Source organism: Trypanosoma theileri (genome assembly GCF_002087225.1).
Source record: "Trypanosoma theileri isolate Edinburgh chromosome Unknown TM35_Tth_28_V1, whole genome shotgun sequence".
In the NCBI taxonomy this organism is placed as follows: Eukaryota; Euglenozoa; class Kinetoplastea; order Trypanosomatida; family Trypanosomatidae; genus Trypanosoma; species Trypanosoma theileri.
In genome coordinates, this window is record NW_021639870.1 from 133751 (window position 1) to 157271 (window position 23521).

General features: G+C 35.0%; 2 protein-coding genes across 2 annotated transcripts; both read left to right on the plus strand.

Moving 5' to 3' along the window:
* Positions 1 to 78: 78 nt before the first annotated feature.
* On the plus strand, positions 79 to 17220 carry TM35_000281540 (putative DNA repair and recombination protein RAD54; the record flags this gene model as incomplete). The annotated part of the gene is made up of 1 exon (XM_029028185.1): positions 79 to 17220. The coding sequence occupies one exon, from the start codon at positions 79 to 81 to the stop codon at positions 17218 to 17220; it is 17142 nt and encodes a 5713-aa protein (XP_028880504.1).
* Positions 17221 to 17815: 595 nt separating this feature from the next.
* On the plus strand, positions 17816 to 22243 carry TM35_000281550 (protein kinase; the record flags this gene model as incomplete). The annotated part of the gene is made up of 1 exon (XM_029028186.1): positions 17816 to 22243. The coding sequence occupies one exon, from the start codon at positions 17816 to 17818 to the stop codon at positions 22241 to 22243; it is 4428 nt and encodes a 1475-aa protein (XP_028880505.1).
* Between the last annotated feature and the right edge of the window lie 1278 nt (positions 22244 to 23521).

A 23521-nucleotide genomic window follows, 5' to 3' on the forward strand; every position in this document is an offset into this window, starting at 1 on the left:
ATATATATATATATATATATATATATATATATATACGTTAAGGGAAAAGAATACGAAAGAGTGAAATATACGTAAAGAATGACGGATCGCTTACGTACATCCCTTTCCTCTTACTTTGCCAAACACATTGAACGTGGGGATTGGCAGAGTTGTCTGCGAGCTCTTTACGGCTCTGTAGACACCGGCACACCATTACACAGTCTTCCACACCAGACACTCTTCCCATTTCTCATTTCTAATGGACAGTGGGAATCTGTATTACGTCTCAGCAGTCAATTAATGGCCGTTGAGGAGGCGAGGATGGTTTCCACTCATACACACAGCAATCAACAGACACACAAACACAATAATAATAATAATAATAATAATAATAATAATAATACTACCAATAGTGATAGCGGTCATCACAATAAGAGTATGAATAGTAAAAAGAAAACATTAGTGTCAAGAGAAGAAGAAGAAGAAAATAAAAATAAAGAAAAAGAAAAAGAAGAAAAAAGTATATTATATAATACACTTCTTCAAGCCACGATGGCAGCAGAGTCTATTAAAAGTATGGGTGGTTGGCAGGCGGCTGTTGGTATTATTCAACGAGCAGCACATCATCAGGTGAAATTGGAATCTTCCACTATGAAAGCACTATTACCTATTCTAGATAAATGGCATCTTGAGGCTTCTCACAGTAAAGAGAATGATAAGGGTAAAAGAGAGAATATTCAACAGTGTATGAATGCCTTGTTAATAACAAGAAATATTCTCACAGCAGACTTACAGGGAAGAGAAGAAGAATCTTTTTCTTTTTGTTCTTTTTCTTCTTCTTCCCATTCTTCTACTCTTTCTTCTTCTTCTTCTTCCTTGATATCCTCTTCCATACCTGTTCATCGTGTATCTGTGAGCTTACATCTAGAGTTGATTCATGCCATCTATAATCTTCTTCAATCCCCTTTAATAGAGGATGAAACTACACAAATGCAGTGGAGGAAATTACGAGAGCAATTAGATAAAAGTTTTTCACTTTCATGGGAAAGTGTTGTTTATACACTTCTTCGTATATGTGCTCCTCATCCTATACTTTCTGGAATACCACAGGTATTACGAGATGTATATGAATCTGAACAAGAAAATAGTGAAGCTATAATGAGAGAAATTGAGAGAACTGTTGATATGATCTCTTTACGGCCCGATATCGCAGAACGTGTACTTTCCTGGTCTCTACAGTGTATGTTTAATAGTAATATTATTCCTCTTCCACCCACGCATGGGCAAAAAAGAAGGAATGATAATACTATTAAATCTTATAGTGATGAGAATGATAGTAGTAGTAGTAGTAGTAGTAGTCGTGTTTATATGGAAAAGAGTGATGAATATAAAATAGATGAAGCGGCTGAATCTCTTTTATGGTGGAGGAGAGAATTAAAAAAGAAACACACACTTCCATCAACTTCATCAATATCAATATTAACAAGAGAACTGTCAAAGTGGGAAGCTGTGATGGCACTCACAATTGCAGAGATGGAACAACGTGAGCGGCGATGGGAAATGATGGGAGATGATTATAAATGGAAATCAAAGTTGTATGAAAAGGAACAACCAGTGGATGAGATATTTTCTTTCAATCAACTCTGTATTGCGGCACAATTAGTTTTCTTAAAAGGACAAACCGTACAGGAACTCCGTCAGGTGAATTACTTAAATGAGATGGAATGTACATATTTGGAACTTGTCGTGCGGAAATTATTCCTTCATGGCTCTACAGTTATGATGAGAAATATGAAAGGAGATGATAGTGTTGTTTTTATTAGTTTTTTAGCAGGAACAATTCAATCTCTAATGACTGTATACATTCATGCTTGTAAGGCATGGGATAAACAGTATAGAGAAAAAGGAAAGGAAACTCCAATAAGGGCTGTAAACAAACGACAGTTATCTAAACAGTTAAATGACAGTAATAATAATAATAATAATAATAATAATAATAATGGTATTCTTGATATGATTGAAATGTCTTCTTCTGCGTTAAGTACGGGTCGTGCGAAATTCTGGAATAATATTTTATTTCCAGAGACTTCTATTTTATTTCGTATTCTTCGAAAAGAAGAGGAACATCATATACTGTTAAGAATATGGCAGATCTTACTATGGCGGATCTTTCATAATACTCCCATATTAACAATGTGGTTTACCCATGATCCTACTAATATTAATACTATTAATATTAATACTGGGGATTCTAGTCAAGTGGAGAATATGAGAGATAATTCAACTATGGATGAAATGAATTCACATGGGGATCATCATCATCATCATCATCATCATCGTTATCGTCATTCTAAACACCGTTCAAACTCTCAAACAGAATCCTTCCAATTACAAAAAGAGGCATTACAACAATTACAAATACTTGTATACTTTCTTGGCCGGAAGTTTCCTGTTTCTAATAATAATGATAATGATCATCATTATCATCATATAATATCTATTATACATCAAGAAGGAAAAAAACCCAAACAAGATTTACCCGTATCTCTTATGATACCTAGTGTATGGACACAAATGGAAGATTGTTCAGTCGTGCTTCCCGCTTTGTCTAAACTCATAGTACGTCAGAGAGATGTAAACACTATTGGTCATTTACTGTTATTATTATGTGTAAAGGAGGATATCTCTGTTGCCGAGATAACAAATATTTGGCGTTTGTATATAAATTCCATTTCCCGTTCACATGGATTACTATTACTAAAGGAAATGATGCGTCTTGCTAATACTACTAGTAATACTAGTAATAGTAAAACTTCTAATGATAATGATAGTAATACTCATAATAGTGAGATGTTAAGAGAGGAAAAGTGGGAAAGGTGCCGCATTGCACTTACCGCCTTATTTCACGAATGTACAAATCTACCAATTACAGAAAAGACAGAATGTACAGATGTGTTATTTAAATCCATCAAGTCTCCTACAAAGTCTTGGCATGTGGCACTTGAACTCTTTGCGGAAACAGGACGTGTGATATGTGAAGAACATCATACTATTAGTAGTAGTAATAATAATAATAGACATTATCATAATAATAACAATAATAATAAGAAGAAGAAGAGAGATTCTTCACTTTTGTATATATTCCATGCATTAGTGAAGGAGGCCACACCACCACGATGGCAAGAGGCACTGCAGTTGGTAGAACTCTATCAAGAACTCACACCTACATGCAAACCAAACATCATCCCAACTTCTACTCAAACTAACAGTATGAATACTACTAATACTAATAATACTAATATAGTTAGTGGTATAGTTCCTCACAGTGATGTTATTCATCATAGTATGAAGACCAAAACACCACTGAGTGAAAGTGAACGTATTGACTTATATGAAGCTCTCGCCCCACTGCAGCAGCGACAACATTGGATCTCTGCGATGGAACTCTTTTATTTATATACACAACGACAATTAACGGCATCGGATGCTGCCTGTTTTGCCTTTGCAGTGGCCCGTGGACCATTACAATTTGCCCGTTGTGTTCTCTCGGCTTTAAAAAGAGGCGAAACCAGTCGGGCACTCAGTCAGGCCGCACTGACCGCATGTGCACATCACGTCAATCGCACAGAGAGACAACGACACCGGAGGAAATCATTATCATTATCATTATTAGAAAAGAATGAAAAGAAGGATAAAGATAAGGATGAGGAAAATAGTGTAGATATGAAAGAAATGCAAGAGCGAGTATTTGTACTGCATGAAGCCCGTGAAGTGGCTCGATTGGCACTTTCACTGTGGCCAACACCTATTAAAGATCCCGCAGACTTTTCGTTTATTTGGCAAAAGATTAAACGCACATGTGCGGGTGATGAGAAATCAGCAAAGTTATTATTAGCATGCAGTTCTCTTTACACAAGTGAACAGGCCACGGCAGAGGCAGAGGCATTTCTACACACCGTACGTTTATGCCACTCTGCACAAGATACCACTACTATTATGAATGCCTATCAGACATTTCGAAGTAAATATATAGGGATGATATTACCAGAAACAATAATGTTGCAACTATTGGAATTATGTGTACGTGGGGTTGCAGAAGAGAGTGAAGGAGAACAGGAGAATAATAATAATAATAATAATAATAATAATAATAATAATAATAATAATAATAATAATAATAATAATAATATGAGAATACTCTCTATGGTTTTGCAGGATACACTATGGATGCATGAGGCTGCCTATCATTATGAGAAGGAAATGAAAGGTATAAAGAAGAGGGAAATAGATGGCATATCATTAGATAAATGGAAAGGATCAACAAGAACATCTATGGCATCAACAGTAGATAATGGTGAATTTCTACTGCGTGTTTGTACAGTATTATTTCAACTCTATCCTATAGAAGAGAAAAGAAGAAAAGAAAATGAAGAAACAACAACAACAAAAACAACGCAGAGAATAATGCCCGTCTCTACAAATGGAATTCCAAGACTATGTACACATGTAGAGATGAACTGCACACAACAGAAACAAGAAGAGATGATATCTCTGTTAAATATATTGGTGCAGTATATCACGAATAGTGATGTTCGATTACTTCAAAATCTTTCAGTTTTTATAGGCGTTCTTCGTGCTTTACCACTAAAGGAGAAAAGAAATACTATTAATACTGTTACTACTACTACGATCACCTCTTTAAAGGGAAAAGAAGACTCTCATACATCATCCTTATTATCATTATCATCACAACAACATCCTATTGAATTACTTTCATATCGTGTACATCAGTTAGAATCCAAACTTGGTTTTGTTGTCCCTGCGGAATGTGTGTTTTGGCTTGATGTACTTAACAGTGTAGTTAAGGGAGGCGTAGTAGTAGTCTCTTCTGCGGGAAAACATATAGGGGATTCTTTTCATATGAATTCTAATCCTAATGGATCTTTGGATACAGATAATAATAATAATAATAATAATAATAATAATAATAATAATAATAATAATAAGACTACTACTAGTATGGATATGAATAGGAATACAAATATATCAGGTTGGGATCCTGCGGCTTTTGTGATTTCAAATGACCAGACAAGTCGTAATGAAGTGTGTACATACTTAGATGGTATAGTAACTCATGCTGTTAATACAGTATGTCAGCGAACTGGAAAAGCATCCTCCTCTTTATCGTATGATGATGATGATAGGAATGTTACTGTTACTATGGATGGGAATAATCATGATAATGATAATGTTAATAGTATGAATAGTGATAATACTATGATTTCATTACGTCGTCATCTTATACCTTCTATAATGGAGGCGTATGTGTTTTTACTGCAATCACAATGGTCCATCTATCCTTCTCTTACGGCAATTCTTGTAGCTACCTCATCTGCCCTTCACTATGTAAATGAAGTACCGGATTGGATATATGAGAATAGTGATAATGATAGGATTACCAACATTTCATTAGATATACTTCAATCTCTATACTCTCTTCTCTCCGCCTTTTATATACGATATACAGTAGCAGAACTTGCCGCTATCAGTACGAAAACAATAGGGGAAACCTCATCGCATCGTCTCTCTGCTGCAGTGGATGGGGTATTAACACGTACCGTATATGAGGCGAGAGCCCACACCTCGCAATTTATTTCCATCTTAACAAGAATAATTCAATCACGTGTAAGTGCCGCAGAGAAGAGACGGTGTATTCTCCAGTGTGTGGAATTACGATGTATGTTAAATCTATTGGCTTGTGCGATGGGAACGTGTTGGACGTGGCCGCAGACAACACTGCGGACGGAATCTTTACAAGCCGTACAACGATCATGTGAGTCCTTACAACGATGTGTGCAAACAGGCCGCAGTGTATTGTGTTCGTATGATCTTTTATTGTTATTATATATAATGAATGCTGTCATTTCCCATAGTTGTATAAGAGGAGAACAACAACAACAACAACAACAACAGTCATCTGTAGTTGTGGGGATGAAAATGAAAATGATGATGGAGTCTATTCTGCAGAAGATACAGTCAGAGATGCGAAGAAGAGGAGAAAAAATGGGAATCACTATAACGGATGGAAATGAAGGAATTCATACTCATACGAATAGTGATAATATTAATATTAATAATAATATTAATAATATTAATATTAATCATAATAATGATGAGTCCCTCTCAAGTGTAGTGTTGGTGTTTACACTTCTACACATTACAAAGTGTAGTCCTGTGCCGGATATGCAGTTACTACGAACTGTTCTCTCTCAACTCTCTCTACACGATAATAAACTCCAACACAATCTTAATAATAATAATAATAATAATAATGAGATAACACTTATCTCTGGACTCATTGCATTCCAATCCGCACAGTTCGGTTCTGCTATTTCTGCCCAACGAGTCTTTGGAGTTTCTCTGCAATCCATCACACATTTCATTGAAAACATTACTACGTTCTCATCTCTCTTAATAACAAGCACTAATACACGTGATGTTCTCTCACTGCGATCGGAAGAACAATTAGTGGAAGTTGCCGTACGCACATTTCTCGCAGCTCGTCAATGGAGTGAAGTGTGTGAAGATGAGAAGGATGTGATGGCATTGATGGATGCTGTTGGGATGATGTGTCCACATCGATGGGATTTAATTTACCGCATCGCCGTAGACTCTCCACTCCCACCAATGTGTATATCGTTAACGGTAAGAAAAGGGAAATTATCTGATAATAATAATAATAATAATAATAATAATAATAATGATAATATGATGTCTTTACGAAGGCGATTGGTGTTTGCCCTTCAGTGTTGTGGACCATGGCCACGTGGAATGGCACTTACATTAATATTATTATCGGTGTTGGATCCAACAAGAGAGAAGAAGAATAATATGATGATGATATCTGAATCATTAACTACTACTACTACTACTACTACTACTACTACTACTACTACTACTACTACTAATAGTAATAGTAATAGTAATAGTACTACTGCAGTAGAGAATGAAGATATGTTAGTGGAAGGTGGTAAATTGTTGGAAATTATCTGTGATCTGGATTTACGGCAACAGTACTATACTACTACTAATACTAATAATAGTAGTAGTAATAGTAATAATAGTAGTATAGAAATAACACAATCTATATTATCTTCACAGCTTATATATTATAATCTCTGGCGGCGACACAGACAACTCTTTACAGCGGCTTCTATGGTGTTGGGAAATGTATTCATGCGATTAAAACAACAGAGATCATCATCATTATCATTATTATTATCTTCACAAGGAGAAGGAAAAGAAGAAGAAGAAGAAAAGAAGAAGAACACACAAGTGGAGAGTATGTGTACACCGCAAGATGTATTAAATATACTTTTTACGTGTACGGCATCTATACAACTTGTGGTATTGGCAGAAGTAACCGCTTTATTATTATTATTATATACAATGAATGCCAATAAATATCAACAACAACAGAAAAATAAGAAAAATAAAAAGAATGCACAAGGTGTAAAGATGTTGAAATGTGTTTCTGCTTGGTTGTCTTCATCTATACAGCCATGGAATACACTTTGTATGGAGGCCAAATATCTTATACTTCGTGATCGTATCTTATTTACACTTCCTCTATCAACAACAACAGCAGCAATAATAATAGAAACAAGAGGAAAAGAAGAAAAAGAAGAAGAGGAAAAAGTATTAAAAGAGATACAGTTAATTACATTAGCACGAACATTAGTGGGATCTTCTCGCGCTATCGCTCCTTCTATAAAAAACTTTCAAAATCTCACTAATACTACTAATACTACTGTTAATAATAATGTTAATACTATTAATACTACTTTTCCTCTGAGTTACCCGCAGGCTCTCTTTACAACGGCATGGGTGGCAGAGTTGTGTAAGAAGCAATTCTCTCCACAGACACAATTTACACCGGCGTGTTTATCCCGCACACTTCGTATTGTTGCCAGTGAAAATAAAGAAGAAAAGGAAAAAGAAAAAGATTATACCGTTCAAAGTATACCATTGGAAGAAACAATATTACTTTCCACCGGGTCTGGATTTACTAGTCTTCAGTATGTATATGCATTAGAGACTGCAATCTATTCTTATGTAGAGAATAAACAGAAAAAGGAATCTATTCTATTACCATTATTAATTAAACTTGCCTGTAGTTCTTCTATACAAGAAATGGTAGAGGTTTTAGAGAAATATATTCAATCACTGTCTTTTACACCTTTATCATTAGAAATATTATTAGCTGTATGGAATACGGTTCTTATTAGACGTGTGGAATTGGCTTTTAATCATTTACCAGAGAAACGAAAAGGTCGTTCTCATCTATTTAATGATAATAAGAGTACTGTTACTACTATTGGTAAAGATGAGATTCTATTGGAAGATGATATAACTCTCACCCATCGTCTAGCTGCTCTCTTTATTGCATTGGGATCCATTACAGTAAATGAAACTAACAATTATAATAATAATAATAATAATAATAATAATAATAATAATAATAATGAGAAGAAGAAGAAGAAGATATTAACAGAAGAACAACAGAAACAATTTATCATTGAGGTATTCGCTCATAGTGTTACTGCGGATATTGTATGGAATGATAAAGCCAAAGAAAGATTAGATGTGTCTCTCTTTCGAACTTGTTGTGATTCTATTCTATCGAGTATACATTCACTCACACAAGAATATCCCTTTTTCTTATCAGAGAAAAGAATAACAAAATCTTTTGATGTTTATATCTCTTCTGCTGTGGAATTGATAAAGCGAAATATAATGGAGACCTCATCTTGGCTTTCGCTCTGGCCACCACTCCCATTGGAAATGCAGCGATGCCGTTATTATATCAATTGTATGAAAGAAGAAAAAGAAAAAGAAGAATTACGTGAAGTTGTGCATGAGTGTCGTGTTCGTCATCCTTTGGCTGTAATCTGGTTACTGCGAGAAACTGCTCTACTCACTTCGCAGGGTATTAATATTAATAATAATAATAATAGTACACCAGTACGTCCATTGATGGATCTTTTTAATACACTTCGTCAATATATATTAACAGGTGAGGCACACTTTAGACGCTTTAAGAGAGAAAAGAATATATCTAGAGAAGAAAGTACAATAAAGACATCATCTCTTCTTTCTTCTTCTTCGTCTTCTACGGCACCTTCTCTCTCTTGTGTGTTATTGCCGTTTATTCGTGGGGCTGGGGCAGGATTAGTGGTGGATAAATTTATTTCTCTGGTATTACAGTACTGGCAGTCCTCCTCTTCACATGGACATAATAATAATATTAATAATAATAAGAATAATAATAATAATAATAATAATAATAATAATAATAATAAGAATATTCTTGTAAAGGACCGGGATGTTATTCGACACCTCACAGATGCCATCATCCCACGTACCTCACATGATGAATCCTCCCTATCAATATCAACAATATCATTATCCACAAAAAGAAAAACAATAGAAGGAACAGAGAAAGAATTAAACAACTCATTTCTTAATGGCTACACAGCCGTAAGCAGTGAGGGATTACAATCACTTCTTCGTCTCGTGGTATTACGGGATGGTTTAGATAAACGGCGTACAGCCACAGTTAAACATGTTGTGAATATTTTACATTTTGAACAACAACGAGAGGCGGCACGTGTACATATTGCCCAGACGATAAAACTTCCACGCACACAAATTCATTTCACTCAACCACGTTGTAGTTGGGATGTGAAGATATTATTACTTTTCTTTCTTCGTTCCTTTGCGGCGGCGTTAATGTTTGTAAATCCACTTGGTTGGCATGCAGAGCGGATGTGTACATTAGATGTGGCCTACACAGCTTTATTGGATTTTCTTTTTCTTTTTTATACTTCATATGGAGGAGAAGTGAATCTCTTTTCACGGCCGGTGGAGAAGGAATTGGAATCTCTCTTTGGATTGGGGGCCGTACGGGTTATTCAAGCAGCAACAAGAACAGATAATAATAATAATAATAATAATAATAATAATAATAATAATAATATTAATAATAATAATAAAGATAGTGAGGTGTTAACAGTTCAACAGCTTTTACAATTCTTTAGTGGAGATTGGCAAAAGGAGCGTCATCCAAGGAAGAAGGCAGCGGATGAGTTATTGTTAAATCAGAAACTACAACAACTCCTCGAATTACAGAGAGCTTATAATATTAATAATAGTAATAATAATAATAATAATAATAATAATAATAATAATAATAATAATCAAAATACAGCGGAGGTGTTGTTTCTAAAGGAAGAGGAGACCACATCTCTATCTACGATGGAATCCCCATCACCATCATCATCACAACTGCCACCATTCACACAACTTTCATCTCTCACACAAACAGCATTATGGACAACTGCGACTGTACCATCTCATTTAATTATGTATGAGATATTAGACACGGCAAACACTAGAGAGATAAACACTATACGAGCAGGATTGCAGTTCTTTCTCACGATTGCTCCCTACACTATTGTATCTACTCTCATGTTAGAGAAAGTACTACTTCTCTTATGTACATTTATACGGAATTCACAAAATAAAAAATTATCTTTGATGGATGTAAAGTTAAGTGAAACTATTTTAGATATTATCTTACGTCGATATCAATATATCTCACTTAATACTCCAGAGGCGGTGGCACTTCTCTGTGAATTGTATGCTGAGATGATCCCTACCAGTAGTGCCGTAAAGAGAAATCCTAATAATAATAATGATATGGTTAATGTAAATAATAGTAATGATAATCATTATCATTATAAGAATAAGAAGATGAAGGAAAAAGATGGACAATCACGTAGAGATTCGGAATTACAGAACGAACAACAACAACAACGAGAAGAATGGTTATTATGGCGTTGTGTGATGGAGTCTAACAATATCGCCGTAGCGCCTCTTCAAACCGCATTAATTAATTTAAATGTAAATACTCTGCGTAAAGTCCAACACGGTTGTCTTTTGTTTCTCGCAGAGAGCCACACACAACCTCACTATGATTTACCATTCATGCGGCTTGGTAAACTCATAGATTCATTATTGTTTAACCCTACAGATTTCTCTAATGGGGAATATAAACAGAATAATAATAATAATGATAATAATAATAATAAGGAAGAAGAAGAGAATAAAGAGAATCATCAGGGATTTTTAGAACAGGTATTGGCATTAATAGAAACGAACCCAATAATCATGAGAAAAAACACAAATGCGGGTGTTGTTTATATTCCCTGGCGTCGTGTATTAAACTTATTACTACCATCTAATATTCCCAATCATTTATTATGGAATCAAACAAATAAACAACCGGATATTATGCGTTTTCGTCTCTTTACGGCTTTACTCTCACATATGCTTTCCACGATGTCTGGTGAGAAGCGAAGAGATGCATTGCGTCAGGTATGGGAACAGGCACTCTCTGCTATTATCCCATTTATATCCTCTGATCATAATAATAATAATACTAATAATAATAATAATAATAATAATAATAATAATAATAATAATAATAATAATAATAATAATAATAATAATATGAGTGCTGTGAAGATGGATAGATTATATCATGCCGCCTTATCATTATTGCGTGTATTGTATATTGTTCAACCTCCACAAGAATGGGAGTCTGTTCTGCAACTCACACAATTTATTACTCTGCATACATTAACACCTGAAGAAATAACTAATAATACTAATAATACTAATAATATTATTAATACTAATAATATGAAAAGAGGAACAGGAGCTGAATTATTTCATACACTTCGATATCTTGTAGAGTCCTGTGAAATTAATGCTATTCCTATTGAAACCCTATTGAAATATTTACAATTCATTACACAACATCAAACCACTATTATTATTATGGAAAGTGAAATGACAATCTTAACTTCCGCAGCATTAAACCGGGCGAAAATCATTATGGAGTTTATTCAACAATTACAATATCATCCTTATATTCGTCATTCAGACGCTCTGCAAATAATGAAATCGTTAACCACGATAGAGAAAACACTAATTAAACAATGTTTGCCAAGTAATAGTAGTAATAATAGTAATAACAGTAATAGTAGTCACTGTGAAGATGAAATACATTCTTTACTTGAACAGGCAAAGACGGATTTAGTTTCTGCTGTAATAGAGAAATTATACCGAAGACAATCATATGAACAACTTCTTCGCTTTGCAGAGGCCGTTCAACAACAAGAAAGAGAAGAAAGAAAAGAACAGTCATTCCGTATACGTGGTCGAGATACTCTTATGTGGATAAATCACGCTGCCTCTATTGTAGTAGCTCCAACTCAGACCGGTGGATTATCAGAAGTATTATTATTATTAAATGGAACTCGTATGGATAAGACTTTAGATGATATCTTACGTGAACAGTCCGCTGCGGTGAAGGAACGACAAGTACGTCGACTTTGTGAATTACTTCAAACCGGTAAATGTCGAGATGCGGCTTTGTTAACACGACGATCATTATTATCATTATCATCATCATCATCATCATCATCATCAGTGTTATTATTACAAACAACAGAGTTTCATCAAGTATGTGAAGAGTTAATATCATCTTTACAATACGGTATTGTAGTCTCCTTCTATGATGAACTACTTCATCCAGAAAGAGAGATGGAGAAAGAGGAAAGTACACTTAATGAGACTCATATATCTAAAAGGGAATATAAGGATGTTGAGAAGAGCAATCAGGATAGAAATAAGAATAATACTAATATTAACACAATGATGGATATTGCGAGTGATGAAATGATAACAGCGTTATTAGAAGAAGATGTCCATCGCATAGAGGATGTCTCTATTCTGGAGAATGTCAACATAGAGACATTACAACAGGCAATGAAAGCCTTTGAATGGACATTAAATACCTCAAAAAATACAACAATGGAGATCCATGGAGTTAAAAAGAATAATAATAACAATAATAATAATAGTATTAATAGTAATCATCATCATCATCATCATATGAGTATGAGTACATATCGTACGGGATTATGGATTACAGCGACATTAATTCGACGTGGATCTTCACTTTTACTGAAATCGTATGATTTATTCACATCTACATTACGGTGGATTAAGCGGGATTTGGCTGGTCCTAATGCTATGAAGAATAAAGAAATACTACAAATCCTTGCAGATGCGATAAGAGACTCACTTCACACTGACAACACAGATAAGAATAAGAATAAGAATGAAGTGCTCATATTACTTCAAACTCATCATGAGGTCGCAGAATTACTTTTGGAAATTTTATCCACTGTGTTTCCTGATATGACAACACAGATATGTGAGTTATTACTATTACCTTCACCTTTAAATAATAGTATATCCCTAAAAGAAGATGAAGATAAGAAATGGAAAACCTTTTTAAGGTGTACAGCTGTGTATAATAAAACCCTACAAGAGTCTATTCAATACTGTTCTTCCATTATCACAAATAGTCATTCCAAAGAACGTGCTTTTGAGACTATTGTCCATTGGCGTGATCAAATCTTATTTAGCAAAGCATCTACTACTACTACTACTACTACTACTACTAATAATAATAATAATAATAATAATAATAATAATAATAATAATAATAATAATGATAATACGGTTAGTAATGATTCTATTTCATCATGGGTCTCAGCATTGGCGGTGTACACAACGGCTTGTTCATATGTGGGCCATACGGCCATTACCGGAGCGCATGCCAGTCGTCTTGTGCAGATAGTAACAGCGAGTGAAGATCTCTCTGCAGTGATTGCCGCAGCCCGTCGTGTTTCTCTCTTCTCATTATCTCCTTCTTATTCCTATTCTCCGTATTCTTCTTCTTCTGTTGGTTCTTATTATTATCATTATCGTTATCATCGTTATCCTGCTGCTGTTGCTGTTCTGCCGTTGTGGTTAACAGCCAGCGGCGGTTGGGGCCCATCACTCATTAAAGCTATGCGAGGAATGAAACAACGGGCCATTCGACTTCTCACAACTAACACTAATACTAACTCTACTACTAGTATTACTATCATCTCAGCATTATCCACAAGTGAAGAGAGAAGTATACAAAGAGGAGGAGAAGGAGAAAAGAAGATAAAGATAATGAAGGAATTGTTATCTCTGTTATCGGATTTACATGCATTAAATCGTTTTGTAGCCGATCTGTTATCCCAACAACAACGACTATTATCATCATCTCAACAATATCAACAAGAACAAGAAGAACAAGAAGAAAAACAAGAAAAAGAACAGGATAGTGGTGTATTGGATGGACGAGTAGAACTTGCTTGTTGTATGCTTAGTGCTCTCACAGTGGCACCCTCACCAGAGACGAACGCAATCCCAACAACACTTGAAGATTGGCGATTACTCACACAATCTATTATTGCAGCTATTCCATTCAAACAACGTAATGCTGCTGTATTGAATGCCTTAATGGAAAGTACACAAGATTCATTTGAACTTCTTCTTCTTTTACAACAGGAACCTTCCATCGCATCTGGAACGGGATATCGTGAGGCATGTAAAGGACTTTGGCGGGAAACTCTAAATATCATAACTGGAGATGAAAATCTTTCACCACATCTCTTTGCTAATAGTAATAGGAGTAGTTTTACCCATACTAATAATACTAATACTAATAATACTAATACTGGTAATAGTATTAATGGAATTACACAACCTACACCACAGACAATGTCCATGATGCATCTTGAGATTCTATTAAACTGTGCAACTCTTGTGGGTTCAAAAAGTGCAACTGCCGTGATGCAGTCTATCTGTCGACGTGCTTTGATTGTTTGTAATAATAATAATAATAATAATAATAATAATAATAGTGTTGATCCTACAACGATGTCTCTGTTACTTTCCACTGAAGCCAAGGCAGTTATCACGATTGCGTGTATTCACCGTGCGGGTCCCACGTGGCGTTCTCTCTACACTATTATCACCGGCGATGCCCCGTCGGTGTTACTGCGGCCATCGACACTTTCACCTGCAGTGGAATTTCAACAACAGACGTGTTGTTTAACGGCAATGGCGGCAGTATCGAATTGGGCACAGGCACTGCGAATAGCGCAGACGGCACGGCAATCAGGGATTCGACTGCAATACAAACACTATTCCCAATTACTTGAGCGACTGGAGGAATACATTGGAAAGGATGAGAATAGTAATAGTGATAATAATAATAATAATAATAATAATAATAATAGTGATAATACTACTGCAGTGGGAGATGCGGTGTTGGGATTACACTTTGCGAGATTGCAGGATGGAAGTATACCGAATGCACACGCAGTGGAACAATCACTTCGCATTCTTTCACATGTCTCGTCCTCTCCACTGCCGGTGTTGGAGTATGCACAGGCATTAACATTGATTTCTCCCGTACACAACGCACATCCAATACATTCCAGTAATAACTTATCATCATTATCATTATCATATGTAGATAAAGTGGAACAAACATCTTTTTCACTTTCTGTAGTGATGATACGTCTTATTACGGAAGCGGCAGTTCAACTCCCAGATGCGGTGCGTGAAGGTCGATTAACAAGAGAAGAAGGAGAAGAGGGACTGGGAATGTTTTCTTCTTTTATAAAATGGGTAAGTGAATTTAAACGAATCCCTTGTATTGATAAAGATATTATGGAACCCATGGTTCGTTTACTCTGTACATTACCAGAGTATTTATTTCAACAAAAAGAAGAAAAAAAGGAAGAATTTTATTCCCTTTTAACGACAGGTGATGTACGGGTATTATTACTTCATACACTTCTCACTTATCATGAGATGGACATCTCATCTGAAGAGACATATGGTTCTAATAAACTCCTATTGCAATTAGATACCTATCGTTTCCATATTAATAATAATAATAATAATAATAATGAGACGAATACAGAAAAGAAAAGTATATTTCCCACGATGGCATCATTCCTAACTCTACGCAGTCATGCAGAAGTGGCTTTACGACTGGTGCAGCGACAAGCATTTCTCCATCATGTGATTCAACTCTCTCATTCATTACTCTGTCGTTTATTTGCAGCCGCATCCTGTGGAAAAGATCTCTCATCTATTTCACTACGACCCATGGGCCGCCTTGTACAAAATACAGAACTTATTTCTCCAACTTTACGATATATACTCACACTTACTGTAGCGGAACAGGCGGTATTGTGGAAGTTGATAAATAAGAAGAAGAAGGAGGAGGAGGAGGAGGAGAATATATCTTCTATACCTATTGGAAACCATCTCCATAAGTCTTATATCTCTGTAAAAGAAAATATCCCATTATCTATATTGATAAGACATGTGGAAGAGGCCTATTATCTTGTACGGCATTACTTTACACCTCCTGAGGCATTATCACTGCGGGCGTTGTTTTTACCAACGAGAGAGAATAATACAAATAAGAGTAAAGAGAATAGTAGTATTGATGATGATAATGATGTGATTTGTAATAATAATAATAATAATAATAAGGCTCTTGAGATGGATATGGATACAGATGAATATGGTTTGAACGGGTTACAGAGACAAGAAGAAGAAGAAGATCAACAACTGTTGGATGCCGTTGATAATAATAATGAGGAGATATCAACAATATCATGGAAAGAGGCATTAGAACTATTCCGTGTATTGTTGCGTAATGCCCAAACACATGCAGATCTTTCATATCCATTTGCTGTTTTGATAGTATTATTGTGCCGCCAACACCGCTGTAGTGAGGCATGTAATCTTCTTCAATTAGCCGCTGAGTCCTCATTGAAGAATAATAATAATAATAATATTAATAGTAATAATATTAATAATAATATTGAGGAAGAGGAAAAGAATGAAGAAGATGTGTTTTCACGTTTACTGTCAAAACATGTGATGGTGGATGTATTTCTTATGAAACGACTTTTTAATATAGTGGAAGAAATGCAGAAACAACAAGAACAACAACAATATCAACATCAACAGTATCTTTCTGGGAAAAAAGATAATAATATGTACAGTAAAGGAAATACTGAGCGGATACCTCTTATGTTTTGGCGGGTGGCTTTACATTTACTGCAGAAACAACAGGAAGAACTCTTTCATCCTCTTCTTCTTCTTAAGAATGAAACGGGTAAGGATTCCACACTGAGTGCCTCTTTAACAGTGTTGGCCGTCATGAAGGAAATACGGCAAGGTAAAAGACTCGAATAGGAGGAAAAAAAGATAATATAAATAAAGGGTTTTCTTATCTATTTACGGATTACTGGACTCTATCAAAAGTGGATCGTGTTTTCTTTTTTCTTTCTTCTTTTTCCTATTCTTCTATTTTTACATCGAATTGCAGTTTCTGTAAAAATGAAAAAAAAAACATCATTTCTCCTCTGTATATATTTATATAACTTCTCTTCCTTCCTTATTCGGTGTTATCGGTATGTGGGTATAGGCTATACCTAAGATCCATCTATTTAAAGACAGAGTGAAGATTATACTTCTCTTTTATTATTATTATTATTATTATTATTATTATTATTCTCTTCTTTTTTTTTTTTTCTTTCCAAAGGGTCTGGGATTGTAACAAGTAAGTGTTCACCAGAAGAAAGTCAAGGTAATATATTTTCTAGTGAAGGAAAAGAAAGAAAGAACAACAAAAAAAAAAAAAGAAACCGAAATATATTTTATTTTGTCTCTATATATCTATAGAAGAAAAGAATATATATATTTATATATTTATTTATTTATTTACGAAAAGAGAAAAGGAAAAAAAAAAAAAAAAAAAAAAAAAAAAAAAAAAAAACGTTATCCGTAAATGCGTAAAAGAAAGTGCCAGCCACAACCACAACGAGAACAAGAACAACAACATGATATAGGGAATGCATATATAGAGAATGACGGTGAAGCCCCATTATGTTTTTCCGGCGGTGTCTCTACTCATACAATTAAAGGAGCCTCTTTAAATGCAGGAAATACTTCAATAAGTTCTGTTGTTTGGGCTCATCGAAATAAGAGACGATCAATTCGTGGAGAGGAAGATCAGACTATGATGGATAGTAAATGTGCAAACTCTACAAGTTGGTATTTACCAATGGAGATGGAAGATATGTCCCACAATAAATCTATACCTTCTCAGACACCATTACTGTATGAATCAGGTAATCAAGGAAAGTATGATCCCGCTGGTAGTTCTGTTATTTCCTTTAAAGGTATTCCTTTAGTAAAGGAAAGAGATTTATCTGATATTCAAATCTCATTTCCTGAGAATGATCTTAATTCTCCACCATACTGTACAGATAAGAGTTCTGGGAGTAAGATTATTACCTCACCGTTTGTGTCAGGTCCAATCCAGAGAAGTAATTCACTCTATTCAAAACCACAAGATGAGGAGGAGGAGGAGGATGAAAAAGAAACAGAAAAAGAAAAATATAAACAACAACAGCAAGAACAACAACAACAACAACAAGATGAAGAAGGAGAAGAAGAAGAAGATGAAGAAGAAGAAGGGAAAAGAAAAAAAAGATGCTGTTACCCTTCTCGACCATTACCCTTATCATATGTTGTACTCCCTTACTCCATTGTTCTTATATTTGTGGCGGTGTTTTCATCTGTAATGCCTTACTATGTGACTAGAAATAGCATTACCAACTCTATGGAAGATATTCATCGATATGTTCAACTGGAAATATCTTCACAGATATTGAATTACTTTAATATATCCAGTATGTTAGGTACCGTTATAGTAGGACTTTATATTAAACATGAAACCCAACCAAGTCCAAGTGATGATTGGGTTCCCATGGGATTTGAAATGACTCAACGATTGTGTTCAATGCTTTCATTTGAACGTATGTGGTTTGTTAAACACATTTATATTGCTTCTCCTACAAGGAATGAAATGGCATTTTGTGCACGTGGAAATCATAATAAACATTTCTATACAGTACTAAAACGACCAGGAGATGGAGCTTTATACCGTTTTGTCGCTATAGATCCCAGTACAGTGACGATTATAGATCCACCTTTAGTGATAGCAGAACTGCGAAATCCATTTACACTAAATTATCTCATAAATAATCTCACTATTACGGGTCAATTACTAGCCGAGTGGAAACAACGGTTGTTAAAGGGAGATCAACAGCATTTACGACTGTGGAATATTGAGAGATTTCTGGATAAAAGTTACATGTATACACATCCTTTTCTAGAAAAGGATGGTAATGTAGCATTTATAAAAGTTGCCCTTGATTTTGATCAAGTGGTGAAAACTATATTTTCTCGACTTAAAGGTACACACAGTAAAATACGAGTAGTTCTCTTAGATAATAATGCCAATATGAAAGTTCTAGCTACAAATTCGGAATCCTTTGCAGATTCATGGATACACAAAGATGCAGAAGTAAACCATTTTTCTTCTGATCAACCTACTAGTAGCAGTTCAAGTGATGATGGTAGTGATAACTATTATAAGGAAGATATCTTAATGAAGCCCGATTTGACAATTTGGGATTTGAAAGATCCCCTTATGGTTTCGTTAACTAAACGTATTAATTTAATAGATGTAGTTTCTAAAGTACGTAATGGAAACCATTTCTTCTTAAGGTTTCCTTACGATCAATCAAAAGCTACTGTTAGTATATCTCTAGTTGAATCCGAAACGAATGAAAGTATTATTATGATGATAGCGATGCCTCCGAGAATGTTTGATCGTTTTAAATTTTCTGCTGGTGTTGCTGCCACTGTATTAACAATAACCACCATTTGTGTGATTATAATTGTATATGGATTTATTAACATTTGTGTTAGTCGACCATTACGTCTTATTGCAGCAGAACTCCGTACAGCAGCGCGAGTAGAAAATAATCCCACTCCCATCACAACCACATCCACATCAGGAATAGCAACATCACCAGCAGGAATAACCATCATGGGAACATCAACAACAGGAACAACAGCAGTTGTAGTAGTAGAACCATCAGGAACAATTTGTACGCTCAGAAGTTTTCTAAATAGAGAATCTTCATTATCTGATATTCGTATGCTACAAAAGGCTTGTTTTTCCTTGCAGAATCAACTTGCTCATTTACGTTCTTTCCTTCCTCAAGGACTCTTTCAACCAGAACCTATCGCACGAGAAGATATAGCTTCACACTGTGCCTCTATTAGTTTAGCGGATAGTGGAATGGGAATTGAAAGAAGGAGTAAAAGTGATGGAAAAATAGCAACAACAAGTACAACAACAACAACAACAACGACAACAACAACAGCATTGGCTGGTATTTCACGTATATCTGATTTTCGTTTTAGTGGAAGTATGCTTGATGAACGTAGTGAACATATTAATGTTTTTACCGATGTTGTTTGTTCTGTTGTCTCTGTATATTTTTCAAATATAAAAAGTATTATAGACCACGCAGATGAGACGGCAAGTGTTATCGTATTAACATCTACAAAATATGGTGGTTGTATTGATACTTTTTTACCTGAATTATTTCTTATAAGTTTTCGATCTGGTCGAAATAATCATCTTGATAAGTTGGAAGCCACACAATGTGCATCAGAAATTTATCGAAGTCTTCCTCTTGCCGCACGTCAATACTGTAGTATTATAGTGGATAGTGGAACCTTTCACTTTGGGGTTTGTGGTGGAACAGAGAAGAAGGAACTTGTACTTTGGGGTCGATTTATTGGATCTGATCTTGTTGAGATTCAACGTCGTTATGGTATTCCACTTGCGATTCTTCATTCTACCGTACCTTTTATTCGTTCTTGTATGCATGTACTTCCCTTTGCCTCTGTTCATATGCAAATACCAGAAGTCAGTTCTCCTGTTACTCTCTATACACTTATTGAAGATTTTCCAGATACGGTGGTATGGAAATCTATAGAGGAAACTTATCGTAAAGGGTTTTCACATCTTTTACAACACGCTTATGCAGAAGCACGTATGTGTTTTGAAAGTCTCGCTGTTTCTCCATATGTTACTATGCAATTGAATCGATGTTTACAATCACAAATTGCACAGACTAATATAGATGCCATGATAGAACCTCATACACCTTTATTACTAGTTAATTCACAACAAAAAATAACTAGTGGAGATCGTGGGAATACAGTATTATCTAAGGGATCTACTACTTCTATGAATAATAGTGATGAGGGAAGTACAACGGATGAAAAACATGATGTACTCCATCCATTTTCTACACGATGTATGATGGATGGTGATATGTCTTGTAGTACAACTTCAACATGGCGTTCAGCACCAAATAAAACAATTCCACATGAGTTTTGGGATAAAGATAATGTTCGATGGACAAGAGCGAATGAACCTTTTCCAGAATATCGTCGTTTTCCAGTTTTTCTTGGTATAAGTGATACCGGTACACTTTCAGCACTTAAGTTTTTACCCTGTTTAGCACTTGAAGAAACTGGATGTAGTGATCCTTCTGAACTTGAAAAAGCATGGGAACTTTCTAGAGCATTATATCATGAAAATATTGTCCAAATCCTTGGTTATGGTAGAGCAAAAGGATATATCTGTCTTATTATGGAATATGTACCTGGAGGAACTTTACGTGATTCGGTAAGTCGCTATGGTCGTTCATTACCACTTGCCGCTATTAAAAGGTTCTTAGTAAGTACATTATGTGGATTAGAGTACCTTCATAGTCGTGGATTTATACATGGTAATGTCCGTCCTGAGTGTATTATGGTAGCTGTAGAAGGTTTATATAAATTACGAGGATTAACACATATCACTTCTGGAGCTGCGAGTATAGCGGCATTGCAGAGTCGTTATTCCTTTGGTGGAAGTGTCTATTGTAGTCCAGAAGTATTCGCAACGGGAAAACGAACAGCCGCATCCGATATTTATGCTCTTGGTGTATTATTGTTGGAACTCATCATTAATCAAACACCATGGCAGTGGACCGATCGTGCACTCGCAAGAATGTCAACAATCCCTACAGGCAACGATGAACACAATACACAACAACAACAACAACAACAACAACAACAAGGGAAAAAACTACGAACGGAGTTATTATCTGTTTTATCAGACTTTGAACGAATGCGAGCGGCCGTACATCACGGTGATGTGGCATTGCAAGAAGTACCGTCTGACTGCGATCCGTTGTTGCGGGAAGTATTGAACGGTTGTCTGGCGAGTGAACCCGCAGACCGTCGGACCGCATCACAGTTGTTGGTATTGCTCACGAATGGAGATCCACTTTCTGTATAAATGTCTGTGAGTGTGTGAGAATGTGCCTGGAGTACAGGGTTATATATTAGCCAATGGTAGGAAAAAAGGGAAGTTCCATATACTGATATACATACTCATCCACACACACACACACACAACAAAAGAGAGTGAGAGACGAATAAAAGATGTAGAAGAAAAAAAAAAAAAACAGTACCTGGAAACAGGACAGTTGCTAAAGCATCATAAGGTGAATTCTTGACAACGCCTTTACAGATGCATTTATACACGTATGTTTATTCTTATATTATTGATGTGTACACCATTGGGGGAAGCATATGTGGGAATAACAGGTATATCAATATGGGTAAAAAGAACCTGATCTATATATGTATATGTGTAATAGTATATATATATATATATATATATATATATATATATATATAAACAGTTACTTGTATTCGCTTTGGAGGCTGAATGTAATGGGTTTACATGAAATTGTGTTCTTTAGGGGCTGGTGGGAACGAAGAAAATGGTTTTTTTTTTTGGGGGGGGCGAAATATGAAGTAGTAGTGAGTTTTGGTTCTCGGGGAATGGATGTATGTGCTTAGTTAAAATTATTGTGAGGATTATTATTCTCTTTTTCTATTCCAGGAGGAATTTTTATTATTAATTATTGATCGTTTTCATTGCCTCTGTTGTTTACATCTTTTGCTTTTTTTTTTTTGATTTGTTTTTCCATTGAATTGATTTCCCGTTACTATGATTTTTCTTGGTAAAAAAGGTACTTTTATCAAAGTTTTTTTCTTTCCCTCTTATACATTGTCCCATTGAAAACCCTACAGTGATACGGTTATTATTATTATTATTATTATTATTATTATTATTATTATTATTATTATTATTATTATTATTATTATTATTATTATTATTATTATTATTATTATTATTACAAGCTATTACAAAAAAAAAAAAAAAAAAAAAACAGAAACGCGCTATAAAAGAATAAAAGGAGAATGATAGCGAAAGGTTTACAATTCTATAAAACCACTACTGTTCCTATCAACAAAATAAAACGTTTTTTTTTTCTTTTTCTTATTGTTTTACTTATATATAAAGTCCATGTTGGTGTATACTTCTTTAAGTGGTATTGAAGAAGAGAAAACTCACAGGGAATCTCTTTTTTTTTTCTATTGGGAGGAGTGAGGGGATGGTACCATTTGTGGATACAGAAATCTCTTTCACGTGTAGTCAATATTAAGTTTCTCTGAATCGGCATATATATATATATATATATATATATATATATATATATATATA